This window comes from Panthera onca, chromosome D3, assembly GCF_046562875.1.
Source record: "Panthera onca isolate mPanOnc1 chromosome D3, mPanOnc1 haplotype 2, whole genome shotgun sequence".
In the NCBI taxonomy this organism is placed as follows: Eukaryota; Metazoa; Chordata; class Mammalia; order Carnivora; family Felidae; genus Panthera; species Panthera onca.
Genome location: NC_138350.1, coordinates 38,040,228 through 38,054,736, shown reverse-complemented (window position 1 = coordinate 38,054,736; position 14,509 = coordinate 38,040,228). Strand labels below are relative to the sequence as shown.

Below are 14,509 nucleotides of genomic sequence, written 5' to 3'. Positions count from 1 at the left end.
TTGCGATCTACCTTTAAAACTGTTGAGTTAAGGAATGTGAGTCATTAATAATCTCTGAATCTAAATTTGTTGGTGCTGCCGACAGAACATCACGATTTGCTTCTGATCAACAGAATACGGCAGAAGTAATGAAAAACCACTCCCTTGATTATGTTATGTTATAGAAGATTTGTCTTCCTAGCATACACTCGAGAGCCTCCTCCTTCTTTGCTGGCTTTGAAAAAAGTAAGCTTCCGAGGGTCCTACAACCACAGGAAAATGAATTCTGCAAACAACTACAGAGAGCTTGCAAGTGGATCCTTCCCCAGTTGAGCTAGCAGATAAGACCCCGGCCCTGGCTGACACCTCGACTGCAGCCTTTTAGAGGAGCCAGTAAAACCATGCCCAGACCCCTGAACCACAGAAACCGAGAGATGATAAACTCGCATTAATTTAGGCTGCTCATTGTGTGGTGATTTGTTATCAAGCAATATAAGCAGGTACTGATTTTGGTACTGGCCGTGGGGCACTGCTGTCATAAATATCCCAGAATGTGGGAGTGTTTTTGGAACCCCCACATAATAGTGGGTGCAGGCTAGAAAAACTATGAGCATAATAAAGGAAAAGAAACCTTAATAATGTATAATCTTACGAAAATGGATAAGCACTTATTGCTGGGGACAGAGGAACACGAAAACACTAGGTGTGGTTTTAAACAGTGAACACGGACGGCACGGCGACTATTGTTAAAACTGTACTGACTCTCTGAAAGTGGCCAAGACGGTAAATCTTAAAAGGTCTCATCACCAGGAAAAACATTCTGTAACTATGTATGGTGATGCATGTTGACGAGACTTATTACGATCACTTCACAATATATACAAATGTCAAATGATTATGTTGTTCACCTGAAACTAACACAACGTTATGTCATTTGCACTTGAGTAAAAAAATTAAGATTCAAACTGCTAACACGGGTACAGCTTGATGGATATAAACTAAGCAGACTGGGTGCAGTCATCTTTGGGAGGCTATGGACCATTCTCCTATCAAAAAAGTATTAATTTTTCTCCAAAAATTTCAACTTCCTATAATTTTTAAAACAATTTAATTCCAGTATAATTAACGCACAGTGTCGCATTAGTTTCAGGTGTATAGAGTAGTGATTCAACAAATCTATACATTACTCAGGGCTCATCGTGGTAAGTGTACTTTTACTCTCCTTCGCCTCTTTCACCCACCCACCCCCACACTCCCTCTGTCAACGCTCTGCTGGTTTTCTACAGTTAAGAGTCTGTTTGGGGGTTTTGCCTTTTCCTTTGTTCATTTGTTTTGTTTCTTAAATTCCACGTACGGGTGAAATCATGTGGTGTTTTTCTCTGACTCATTTCACTTAGCATTATGCCCTCTAGCTCCAACCATGTTGCAAATGACAAGATTTCATTTTTTTGTGTGTGGCTGAGTAATATTCCACTGTGTGTGTGTGTGTGTGTGTGTGTGTGTGTGTGTGTGTGCATGGATGTCATGTATGTATGTATATATACATACATGCATGAACACACACACATTTTTACCCATTCATCTCTTGCTGGGTACTTGGGCTGCTTCCATAATGTGGCTATTTTAAATAATCCGGCAATAATCATAAGGGTGCATAGATACTTTCAAATTAGTGTTTCTGTATTCTTCGGGTAAATATCCAGCAGTGTGATTACTGGATCACAGGGCAATTCTATTTTTAATTTTTGGAGGAACCTCCATATTGTCTTCCACAATGGCTGCACCCATTTGCATTCCCACCAACAGTGCGTGAGGGTTCCTTTTTTTCCACATTGTCGCCGACACCTGTTTCTTGTGTTTAGCCATTCTGACAGGTGTAAGGTGATATTTCATTGTAATTTTGATTTGCATTTCCCCGATGGAGTGATGTTGAACTTTTCACGTGTCTTTGGCCATCTGTATGTCTCTGGAGAAATGTCTGTTCATGTTTTCTGCCCATTTTTTAATTGGATTATCTGATTTTTTTTTTCTGTTGATTTGTGTAAGTTCTTTATATATTTTGGATACTAACCCTTTATCAGATACATCATTTGCAAATATCTTCTCCCATTCAGTAGGCTTTTAGTTTTGTTGATGTGCAGAAGCATTTTGATGTAGTTCCAATGTTCATTTTTGCTTTTGTTTCCCTTGCCTTTGGAGGTGTGTCTAGAAAAATGTTGCTACAGCCCATGTCAGGGAAATTACTGCCTGTGTTCTCTTTTGGACTTTTATGGTTTCAGGTCTCACATTTAGGTCTTCATTCCACTGTATTGTTGTGTATGGTCCTCAACACATTTTTTGATTAGCTTCAAACATAAAATGATGCTTCAGTTCCTAAAATGAGTAGGTAGTATTGACAATAAGGACAAATGGTAACTTCTTCATAGATAAATGACAAGAATTTGACCCCCTCACGAAGACTAAGGTGCGTGGTCACATCTAACAATTTTCAGGGGCAGAAAATCTTTTTAATTGAAGTTTTTTAAAAAATCAGCAAGTTAGGTAAAGTGTGACCCGATGGCGTATAGCCAGCGAGTGCATTCAGGCGTTAGATTGGCAGTTGGTGATAAAAGTCTTACTCTCAGGCCCTGGCATGAAGGAGTTTGATGTGGATGAACTCTGGGAACACGCTGCGTGGGCCCTTGTAGAACGCACCAGCTCATCTGTTCAGCTATGGCGCAGGCGTGAGGGAGGTCTCGCTCTCTCTGGTAGATTAACGGCACCCAGAAACACTGGGGTTTATAGGAGAACCTCTTATAAAAAACCTAAAACTTTGAAAATGAGATTCTGTGGTAACCGGTTGTACTCGTTAAGGCCTTCGTAGGCAACCAAACATTTATGTGTATGTTTCTTGTTTCCCATCTCTGACACCTGGAGGGGTCCACACGTCCTCGTGTCACCCTGTACACCTTTTGTCCTGTAAAAAGACAAGCTCTCTATCATGCAGATGAAGTAGCCTTTGAGGTCATGCGAATGCTGCCTCTTGGCTAGATATATACAGTACTGAAAGTATTACACACAGAGAATTAGAGCTTTAAATGCATTTACCATTTTTATTTTGCTATGCAGAAACATACATTCACCATGGGCTGTGTGATGCAGTTGACAGTGTAATGGAGAATATATCTTTTTGAAGGCTATTTATAACTAAACACTAAATACTTTAATTACAGTGGAAATTCTGTACAATTTAAGGCTTGGCTCTGAACTAGATTGTAAATATGGACCAGATTTGGAAATAAAACGCTGTTTTTCAAGTAAAAGAAAAAAAAAATCAACTTAAAAAAACAAAAGGAAGAAGGAACGAAGAAAGAAAACGAAGCATCAGAAGCCCAACAGGTTTTTCTGGGGTGAAATTTCGTAATATTGTAAACTAACAAAAATACAGATTTTCTTCCCCAAATAGTGACAATTCACATATATTTAGGACTTGTCAGGGAACTCTTGGAAGCTTTCTGGATTGGACGCAGACCAAAGCGAACGAGGAAGAAATTTCACATTAATATGCTAAAATCAGTACTACCCGGTAACGGATTAAGTCAGATACACAAAGCAGGATTGTAAGCATTAAATATTTCCAGACGATCGGGAGTCGTTGCTGTTTACGGGCGGAGTAATAAAACCAGGTGAAACAAGTACAAGATCCAAGTTGTTTACTGAATAAACTCGGTTATTGGCACATCTAATCTGGGATAAACCTGACACATCGGACCTAGACAGCTTCTAGCATTTTAGGGTCATCTTCGTCTGTCTGTAAACAAAAGATCTGTCACCTAAGAAACTGCAGTTTTGTTTAGACTTGGATAAACTATGAAAGGCATGGATTGTTTATGTGTTACATGAGATCACGGTTTATATTGTTGGTTATGAACGTGCAGGTATAGCTGAAAACTTAGACACTTGGTGGAAATTAAAAATGCTACTCTTTTTGTAATTTTATCGTTGCTTCATGCAATATCAGTTTCGTGATGCTGATTCGGATTGCTTTATTATGGGAAGATCTCTCTGCCAGTGTCTTTGTTAACGGTCAAGGTCAGTTCTTCCAGATTGAAATTTTCCATGGGCAGATACAAGTCAGTTGGGTTAGAAGAGGGGACTCCATATAGGCTCTGGTTTTCCTAATGGTTTGCATGACTGGATTCATGTGCAGGCTAAGTTATTCCTGTAGGAAAGAGATTTGATCAGTTACTCCCTGGAAAACACCCGAGAGTCTTCCTCAGATGAAGGCCACAAAACACCTATTGTGCAGGCAGGTTATTAAATGCACTTTTTGTCAAGATACTGTAAAATACCAGCCTAAGTCACGGACCCGCATTCTCTGAAATAACTACATCACCCACGTGGCGGAAGCTCACTGAAGAAACCTTTTTCTGCTCTCTGTCTTCCAGGTCATAGGACTCGTTTGAACGTAATGAGTGACCTTTGCATTATCTTCTTTGAGAGGCCACTCATCAACCTCTATGCCCTAAAGCAGTGGTAGAGAACCTCCTTATTTCCTTTATACACGTGAAGTGTTCAAGAGACTTCTATCACGTAAGCAAGTGTGCAAGTAGCGCAACTGTTGCATTCGGCATTCCAAGCCCTCTGGGGATGGTCGGGGCCTGGGAGTCCTTGCACGGCGGGTTAGTGTGTCTAACACGTCTGTGCGCAAGCACAAGATGCTATCTGCTCACGATACGAGCCAAACGGCCATTGAAAAGGCATGCACACGGTCTCTGCAGAAAAGCAGGAAACAAGACTGCATTTTTGCCTCCTCCCGAGGCACGATGCTATACTAAGAAGCAAAAAAGGCATCCCAAAGAATACAGAAAACACAAGACATCCAACATGGAAGTGAATGCCTGGGTTTCAAAGTAAGAAACAAAGCAAAAACGAGAGCATAAATAGGAGCATAAGCAAACATAGCTGCAGAGAAAGCTTACAATAAGTGGGATAAGTTTTCTGTCCAAAGGAGAAAGGGGTACATTTTCCGAGTATTTGGAAATTAATACACAAATTATACGTCTCAGAACAAAATGGCCTTAGTTCTACTTAGGCCACATGGCAAGTGAAATCAAATTTGACCTTTCGAATTTGGATAATGAAGAGTCCAGGGCATGGATGAAAAGGAAACACCAGTCGAGGACATGCACGCAAAGACTGCTTCTTTCTTGATCCTCTAACTGGCAGAATATGCAAAATGTCCACAGTATGGAGCCCCCAAATGTGAAACAAACCAGCGCCTGTAAACCAGTTCTCCATCCCCTTGGTGAGCAGCCCTGCAAAATGCCAGTGAGAGAAGAAAGAGAGAGGAGGAGGCAGGGGAAGGAGAGAGGGAAGTGTCCCATGCTACATGCCAGCCAAGGCCAAGTCTAGAAAATCAGCGTCGCCTCTTACCTGGGGTCAATCCTCTCCGTCTTCCGGTGTGATCTCGGTCTCTTTATGGACCACTACTTTGGTCACTGACATGTCAGGGTGCTGCTCTTTGGCCTCTTTAATTGCCTGAGCCAGAGCCTATCCCCAGGAAATCACAGAAGGGCAAAGACAAAAAGGAGGTGGAACATGCATGATCAGTAGCAAGGTGGAGGCTGAGGAGCTAGATCTACATACGTCATTTACAAATGAGGTACGATGACTGCAAAAGGAATTGTAGGCTGCACACTGGAAAGTTAATTCCGAAAACGGTTTAGACCGCCTGACGGACTAAAAGAACAACGCTGGGAAGAGTGAGGCTGACCCCCCTCTGTTTCTCTGCCAGGGGCTCTGCCATCTCGCCCACACTACCTGATCGTGGTCAATGTCCGCATCTCCTGTGATGACTATGCGCTTCTCAATCCTCGTCTCTGAAATGCCTCCTTTCACAGTCTGCAAGGGACAGGCAAGTGTCAGAAATTCACTCACTGGAGGAACAGTCATTGTTCAATGGGGGAATTGGGAGAAAACGCTAACAGGGTTTTCAGTAACATCATTAAGGACGGAAACGATTCTTTGGCAATTACTTAAAATGGTTAATTTCAGACGTGAGCCTGGAAAGCAGTTCTGGGGGTGAGGCTGGCCGGTGCTTCTGGAACACCTACCACGTGCTAAGCGCTGGAGTTCTGTGTTAAGCAAAAGGTACTGGGATGCATATTCCTCAACAGAAACTAGCACCTAAGGACAAATAAATGCCCCAGAGACTGGGTGAAGAGAGCGCAACGCGGGCTCCTGATGTTCACAGAACCCCGGGCCTGTGCAGCTCAACCGGGAAGAAGTTCCGTGTGAATGCCTTCCTTTTACCTGTTCCCGCCCCACTTACTTTGGTGATGTGGGTGGTGGTTGTGGTACTGGTGGTTTCAGATGTGATCGTCTGTGCGCTCATCAGCACACCCGGCTCCAAATCGGCACCCGGATCGACCTGTGCGAGCAGAGGAACAGACACCGCACTCAAACGCTGACCTCTCCAGAGGTCTGCTGTGTTAGCTCAGGGCATTAGGATGACCGAGTTCTCTCTCACGACCACCGCGCTGTTCAGTCAGCACACAGGAGCTCTGGCTATGGGTACGACGCAACCCAAGGCAGCCAGAGGGAACCATCCTTAAAACACCGGGACTTCAGAAAGGTGAGTCGTGTCTGCCTGAGCTGCTGCTATTTTCCCTGACCTGTGGCTAAGGCGATAGGCTCCTGAGCCTTGTTCTACATTGTGAGATACAGGAAGACCTGCTTAAAGTCACCTGATGTTTTTTTTGCTCGGTAATAAAGTTATGCTTAGCACCATGATCGCTCCTGATAGACACAGCTTGGCTACTGGGCCCTCTAAGTCCGGCACATTAAGCATCACGTACTTATACTTAAACGCAGCAAGCCAGTAAATGCGGCAAAACAAGGAGGGCTCCGGCCTCGACAGACGGTCTTACCTGTGAGGATTCATACGTTATGGTTTTCGTTTCTGTGTGAACTACCGGCACTTCCTTGGTAGAAATTTCTAGCTTTACTCCTGCTGGTGAAATGCTGCCAAAGCTGATGGTTTCTGTCTTCACAGTCGATGACTGTACCAATGAGAAGTAGGCAGTGGCTATTACAGTTTGCACAAAGGCACGCTTTTGGGTTTTTTCCCCTCCCTGCCCCCCAGTGGATATGTATAAGCACAGGTTAGTATGAAATAAATGTTTATGTATTACATGGGGAGAGAAAGTTGAGGAATGAGGCAGACACCAAATAGATGTCAGTCTTTTAGGATTAGTTTTCTTTTTTTTTTTAAACATGGGATGTTCCAGGTAAAGGAAGGCATTTTGAAGGAAATGTTTAAAAAACTGTTTTTGTGTTCCCCCTCCTCTACTGCATAGATAGATCAAAAATAATCAATCAGCCTCTGTTTAATAACGTCTTAGAAAAAAGGAATGGATGCTAAGACATTAAGAACCTCCAACAGCATAGAATGCAGGAATCTCGGGAGAGATAAAGAACAAAGTTCTGGCATTTGGCACCTGGGCAAGCACAGTTTCTGGGTAAGTACACTGACCAAAAAAAGAAGATTGATCAAATGTTCTATGCTCTTGTTGGCCACGCAGTCCCCAGGTTTACTGCCCATTACAGTAATTACAGCAAAGGTAGAAACCATTTCCTGGAACTACACGTTATGAATAATCATTAAATGTGTATGCACGTGACCCCAAAGATGGAAACCAGCATGGAGACTCCTGAGATTGCCATGCAAGAGGGATATAAGAGGAGAAACAAACTGCATTTGGAAAAGGTCGAAAATTCAACTTAGCTCCATCTTGATGCTTAACTAAATTTCGGGGACTCCCACACCTATCAGTTTTATGTTAGTGCTGAAAGGAACATCAACTACTAGTTACCTCGAAATGAGGTTTTTGTTCCCAAGTTTCAGAAACGTGGGTTGCTGCACTCTGCTCCTCCTCTGACTCATGGGAAGCAGTGGCCGTTCCTTCCTGTTCGAGGACAGCTTTGCCAGCCACCTCCCCCTTTTCCTCTTTAGCCTCCTCTGTCAGGGCAGAGCCCTCCTTCCCTTTCAAGCCAGAAGCATCAGCAGATGCTGCCTGTGCCGCAGCATCCACATCCTCTCCAGCTGCGTAAGAAGCATCCCCACTCGCATGCACATTCATGACATGTCTTTCCTCCACCAACACGGTTTCCTGCACAACCTTCTCGGTGCTAAGTGACTGGGGGTGCTGGCTTGTTTCCGGCTCTGTTTTGCTGGGCCCCGTCTTGGTTTCCGTTTTCTGCACGGGAAAAGATTGCAGGGTCAGTGTGACTTTCCATAAACCGAGGGTCAAAAAACCAGAATAAAAACAAACACAGCCACTCGCCAGGACGCCTAAAGCCAGTGTCAAGTGCTTATGACCAGAAACGCTTATACAAAACATAAATTAGCTTTCATTCCTCCTGCCAGAATCTTTGATGCGTGCCCCCTGCCCCCGACACATACACACACACACACGCCCTCAAGCCTGTGCTATGTCCGGATAGCCGCAAAAGAAACGGGACGCAGTATAGAATGCAATTAAAATAAAACAAAATGAAAGCATCGCAGCACACTCCCATGGACTCTGGCAGCTTTCTTAGGCCTAACAGAGAGCATAAAATGCTTAAAAAGTTAAATGCAAATTACAATTTCTCAACACGATTGCCTTTGGAATACCTGAAGCATGTTCTACTGGTGGGGCTAAAGGCCCACGACAGCTATGCCAGACAGACACAAAGGAAAATAACCGACGACACCTCTGAGGCGTTTAAGGCAAAGCCCCTGGGATGCAAAACACACACACTGCACGCACACAGCCAAGAGGCACAAAGAAAGGCAAATGGGCAGAGTCAGGAACACCAAGGAGGAAGCAACTGGCCACCTGAACCCAGCTTTGAGAAGTAGAAGTAACCCCTCCTATGAATTCCGTTGGTTTTCTCGCAGAGTCTAATAAACTGAAGATTTCAGAGCCATCCATGAGCTTTTCGGCAGAAGACTGTTTAGTCTGGGTGAACAAAGAAACGGACAGTCAAGCACAGAGACAGGAACATAGGCGGGCACATTCACATTCACAGCCGGTTAGACAAAACTGTAAGGGAGGAAGGGGGGAGGGGGGAGGAGGGAATCTACCAGACAAAGTTGGGAAACAGAAAAGAATGGGAAATAAAATAGCAAATTGAGGTGACCATGAGCTCTTGTTTGGTAAAGCAGAGAGAGTTATTAGGACATGGGCGGTGCTGGTTTAAGCAGACCATTTTCCCTTCATTGCAAGCCACAGCAGCACTATCACATCTCGGGATCGGGGAGCTGGAAATAAAACGGCAAGTGTTTTAACGCCTACGTTGGACTGCAGTGTTGATCTAACCATGACAAAACTTAAAAAGCTTGGGTTGGCTGCTCTCAACAAAAAGCCAAACAGCAAGAAGAACAGAAAAGTTTAGGGTGGAAGGGCAGTGCCTCAAAAAAAAAACGTCATGCTGGAATCTGAAACGGTGGTCCAAGGGAAAGGCACTGGTTACCACAACTCGAGATGAGGAGGACTCGGTAACGTAATGAGCAGTGGCCATGGTGAAGGCCGGTTCCTGTGAGTATCTCCACTCGGACAGGCTCTTCCTCCTGGGACCAAAGAGCCCCACTTTCAAGACCTCGCCCTCCATCGCTGGCTCCGTCCTGCCCGGGCGCGCGCCCTCCGGGCCGGCGTGGGGCGCTGCGTCCCGGCCCGGCCCCGGGGCTCTCTGGAGCTCGTCCTCTTCGGGGCTCGGCCGCCGGGAATCGGCTTCCTTGATGGGAGCCAGCGATTCGGACAGTTTCCGCTTGGGGGTGTGCACCTCGGGTCCTCGCCTGGATTTCTCATCGGGGGCGACGTCCAGGACCTCGTAATCGGCCGTGACCGGGATGATCTTCACCGACTCCGACAACGCTCTGTCCGCTTTCTGAAGGGCTTCCAGACTGCAGGGCTGTACTGCCTTCTCCCCCTCCTTGGCCTTTCCAGTCATGGTTACGATCTTGCCGGATACGGTGTCGTAGGATTTTCCTAGAGTGTATATTTTCTGTTTGCTTTCTCCTTTCAATTGCATTTCCCGGGCCAAGTCCTCGAAGCTCTGCATTTCAATGGCACCAGATCTCAACAGATCGGCTGGGATGTCTCCGGTTCTACTGCTCACGGTCACCACCTTGTAAGTCACAATCTTTTTCGAATCACCATCAACTACCTCAGTGGGTACTTTGTCTACAATAACCCAATCCTCTGTGCCCTATATTTGAAATATAAAAGCTAAATTAGAAATGCTGATGGTCTCATTTCTAAAATAAGAATTCTTTAAGAAACCAGGGCAAAAGCTACATTGTGATGTGACTGCACAGGGCTGGTGTTATTATCTAATAATTCTGGTTGCAAATCTCTTCTTATCTGAAACTTACAAACTCTAACCTTCAGCTTGGAATAGAGTCTGCACGTAGAGTTGCAATTTCAGGTTTCTTTAAATAGGAACATAACTTGGTGGTAAATTTTTGCAAGAATATACCGGGCCTTATGCTAAGCGTCTCATCATTTTAGATTTCAAAATTGAATGACGTTACTGAAGGTGTTGTACAGGTTATTTAGCTTGTGTGGACACAAAAAGACAGTTTTCCATGGTAACTAGAACACTGTGCGTCGTATCTGCTGTTTTCACAAAGAACTTGCCAGCATTCCACAAATTTCTGTGATTATCATTTTTCATGTTTGTAAATTATAGTTCCTTATATATACAGGAGATCAAATCTACCATAGCACTTACTATCCGATAAATACTGAGTGCGCCGGTCGTCAAGGGACTATAGTTGGGGGCATTGTTGGAGCCTCTTATAAATAGGTCATGGTGGTCCAATCTTATCTACAACTGAAGCTCATGGTGTGAATAGTTTCTTTGCCACTCTCCTTAGTCTTAGTTCCAATACGACAGAAGAAGTGAAAATTAAGAGAGAAGGCTACAAGGATGAGGCCGGGCAGTTGACTAGTCTTACAGATCACAGAGGGAAGCAAAATCACACCAGGGGCAGCTGAGCGCCTTGGTTTACATTTTAAACTACAGTGTTTTCTACTTTCTGGTCTGTCTTACTCTGAAAACTTGAATCTGGAAATGTGTGTGCCTTAGGAAAAAAACAATTACAGATCAGTCTACATGTTGGTGCTGGATTAAATGAAATGAATTGAAAAATAACCTCTAGGGTCGATGGGACAGTTTTCTGGAAAATGATTTGACGAGAGGTAACCGCGGCGTCTCCTTCCTGCATTTTCTTTATCATACTCGGCTAGTGGGAAAACCAATAAAAGTTCAGAACTTTCAAAATCAGTCAAGGTCATCTAAATTAGTATCACTCTACGGGTAAAGCAGACAGTAAGAAGCCCCAATAATATCATTAGAAAGCAGAATTATAATGCTTCACTGGCCATACACAGATATAATCACCTAGGCACAAAAGCCATAAAGAAATGATGGCTGGTAACGAAAATGGTAAGAAAATTCCTTTGTCCCCTCCCCAGAATCTAAGCAAAAATGATATACCTACCTTAGTTTTAAGGTCAATTTAAAAAGGAAAATAAAAACTAAAAACACTTTAATGACACTGAAATCTGAAGAGCAATTCCCTCCTGGGAAATCCCTTTATGTTTGTTTTTTTACCTGAGACTCAAGGAATGGAGAGCTTTCTTGCTGCAAAAATATAACTTTCTCAGAAATTTCTCTTTCTTCTTCGGTCTGTTTGAATAAAGGGGGTTGGGTTGGAGAAGAGGAAGTAGACAGTTTCCAAAAAAGGCAAGTTAGGAAGAGAGTTCTTTGATTGTGTTGTACATATAATATTCATCTCTTTCTGAAGAAGCGAATCATTGTTTACGAATTTGAAAAACGGTCTGAAACCATCTCCAAGTTTAAGAATTATTTCCAAAAAGTAACAGATTCTTTTCTGAAACACTAGCGTAGGGCTCACACGTTTTCTAGTTCTAGAAACACAAAACACGCGCAAGCAATAGAAAGAGCTCCTTGGCATCTGAACAGTGTCTAGGTCAGTCCTCTGCAAAACTGCACCAGCGAGGAGTGAGAGGAAGTATTAAGATTAAAAAAAAAAATTAAGTGAGGAACAAAAATCCTCACTCTTACATCGGACAAATCCTGGACTGTCTTCCCCATTTAAGTGCTGCTTAATCCCAGGCAAAATAATGCACATGGGTCACCGCATCAGCGACTACTCTGAGCAAACCCTGTCAGACCTACATGGCTTTCTTTACTATTCCACGAATAAACAAAGTGAACTCAAAAGTTGACTGGAACTTCTATAAGGTGGTGAATGACTTTAAATAGTCCACTTCAAAAGATCTCAGTAAAAAGTAAGTACTTTAGATCTTGCTTTCTTTAACCTATAACAACATTAAGAAACGCTGAAGTGATAGGCTATGTTAGCCACTAGCTTTTTCCTTTCATCTACGTTTTGTTCCTTTCTTTAGTATTAGATAGGAATAATTCAAGTGGCAATGTATTAGCCACTGAGCCTATCTCTATGCATAGCGTATACTACCCCATGCAGCAGTGAGAGAAAGGTATTTAGTAAGAGTAATATAACAAATAATAACAGAAAGCTCAAAGTTTTTAGGAGAACGGAACTTTTAAAGTAAATCCTATTGTCGTAAACAATATAATTTAGTGAGTGCTATTTAATATGTCCACGTCTGTACAAATCTGTCAGTACTGCATTTAAGTTTGCCTATAAGAGATTGTAAGGGAGCCTCTGGAATATTCTCCTGGAGGACCTACTGACAGATTTTGACAGCACCGTTCTCCTATGCTCCTTTTTCGATGAGGAACAAGTAAGAGATTTTTCAAAGGGAAAAAAAGTCCCTATCCTGTCCCATTTTGGAGAAAGGTATTGGAAAAGACAAAATGTACTCTGTGGAATCATAAAATATGGATTTCTGGTTTGTTTCACTTTCAATTGTAGCCTCTTTTTCATAGAGAAATAAGAAACAGGAAGGAAAGGTCAAAATTATAGGTACTTTTCAGAATACCACTGCTAGGCCTCTAATTATAGTCACTGAACTAAAGATTATTTTCCTAAGATGAAAGCCTGAAAAAACCCAATAATAGCAGGAAAACAGTGGTTTTCAGCATATCCTGTTATCTGACATCACCTAATTTCAAAAATGTCTTTGTCTTTAATTGAATGTATCAACACTATCTGTGTTCGGGACTGTGTATGTCCACTGAGAGAAAAGGGTAACATGAAGGGGATAAATCTTAAAATAAAATCCTATATATACGGTCAACCCCAATTCAGTTAGTTCGGCTAAAGACAAGTGAAGAGATGCCCATAAAAAAAGAATCAAAATGTTTACTTTTAATATGGGTGAGAACAGAGTCACAGCTGTGTACCCCAAACGTTTTGTTTCGTTACTTAAACATTCATCGCTACATCATAATTGGGAAATAAGGCGTTTACTGGCGTGCAAAACGTACAGAGGTGCTACTCACTTTGAGGGGATTAGGGATTTCTGTAGAGCCGTAACCCTCATTTCTCCCTGGGCCAGAGTTGTTCAAACGGGGCTTTCCGTTAGAATTACGTGGAGAGGTTTCAAATGATAAAGGGTGCAGCTCAGACTAAATCAGACTCTGATCCCGCCTCCCTTTGTTTTAAAGTAGGCTCCACGCCCCGAGCAGGGTTTGAACTCATGACCTCGAGATCAAGAGTAGGATGCTCCACCAACTGAGCCAACCAGGTGCCCCCAGACTCTGATTTCTTTCATAGATCCTGGGCATCAGTATTTTAAAATTTTCCTGTGGGCAATTTTAATATGCACTTCGAGTTACCCCCAAGGCCTGGGTCACTGAAGTCAGATTCAGAGAATGAAGAGAACTCTCCCCTATCTGTAAATAGATGGTCATGGTGTATGGTTGTTTTTTTGGCCCAAATCGAAGCCCATGCAAGACCTGAGTAGCAAGGGTAGACTAGAAAGCAAGCAAATGCACAAATAGAGCCGATTCTAGTTATTCCCGGTAATCATGTTCAATGAAATCACCATGAACAGTGAATTAGTGAACCACTGATTTTGTGGGAAATACACGGTTAAGACTTCTGTGAGCCTCTGGTCACGATACTGTCATCGACTGCTCCATATATAACCTCGCCTTATATGTGCTTTTGTTTCAAGACTCGTTATTTAATGCTTATTACTGATCCATTAACGTTGAACTCACCGTCAACAGCACTATAGCACATTCCTGAATGAAACTTCTCTAACACATGTATTTTCCAAACAGGCACATCACAGCCTTCTTGTGCTTAGGAACACCTGCTAGCACTTCAGCACTAGGTGTGGGGGTCATATTACACAGCAAAATCACCCTCGAAAATGCAGCACTAAATAGGCCGTAAAAAGCACATTTGTTTACAGTATGAGAATGGAAACAAGAAGGCAGAACACTGCCTTGTTCAACCCACGCTGGGAATGCGCACGGTGAGCGACTCAAAGTTTTCACTACTCTGTGGCTGTCTGCCGAGGGCTGTGAAAGCGCCATT

The 14,509-nt window shown here is 43.1% G+C and overlaps 1 protein-coding gene across 34 annotated transcripts in view; it reads right to left on the bottom strand.

Moving 5' to 3' along the window:
• Nucleotides 1–3,044: 3,044 nt before the first annotated feature.
• EPB41L3 (erythrocyte membrane protein band 4.1 like 3) overlaps nt 3,045–14,509 on the bottom strand; it is a 232,322-nt gene continuing 220,857 nt past the window's right edge. For 14 of the 34 annotated variants that reach the window (XM_060613308.3, XM_078435398.2, XM_060613301.3 and 11 more), the window contains 10 exons: nt 11,626–11,700; nt 11,165–11,254; nt 9,481–10,215; nt 8,844–8,966; nt 7,836–8,219; nt 6,891–7,022; nt 6,293–6,391; nt 5,782–5,862; nt 5,395–5,511; nt 3,045–4,180 (listed from right to left, as the gene is read on the bottom strand). In XM_060613308.3, coding sequence (XP_060469291.3) covers nt 5,401–5,511; nt 5,782–5,862; nt 6,293–6,391; nt 6,891–7,022; nt 7,836–8,219; nt 8,844–8,966; nt 9,481–10,215; nt 11,165–11,254; nt 11,626–11,700 — 1,830 coding nt within the window. In that variant the 3' untranslated portion in view covers nt 3,045–4,180; nt 5,395–5,400. The remainder of the gene's footprint in view (nt 4,181–5,394; nt 5,512–5,781; nt 5,863–6,292; nt 6,392–6,890; nt 7,023–7,835; nt 8,220–8,843; nt 8,967–9,480; nt 10,216–11,164; nt 11,255–11,625; nt 11,701–14,509) is intronic. The other 20 variants (XM_060613317.3, XM_060613316.3, XM_060613318.3 and 17 more) reach the window with 7 other exon arrangements.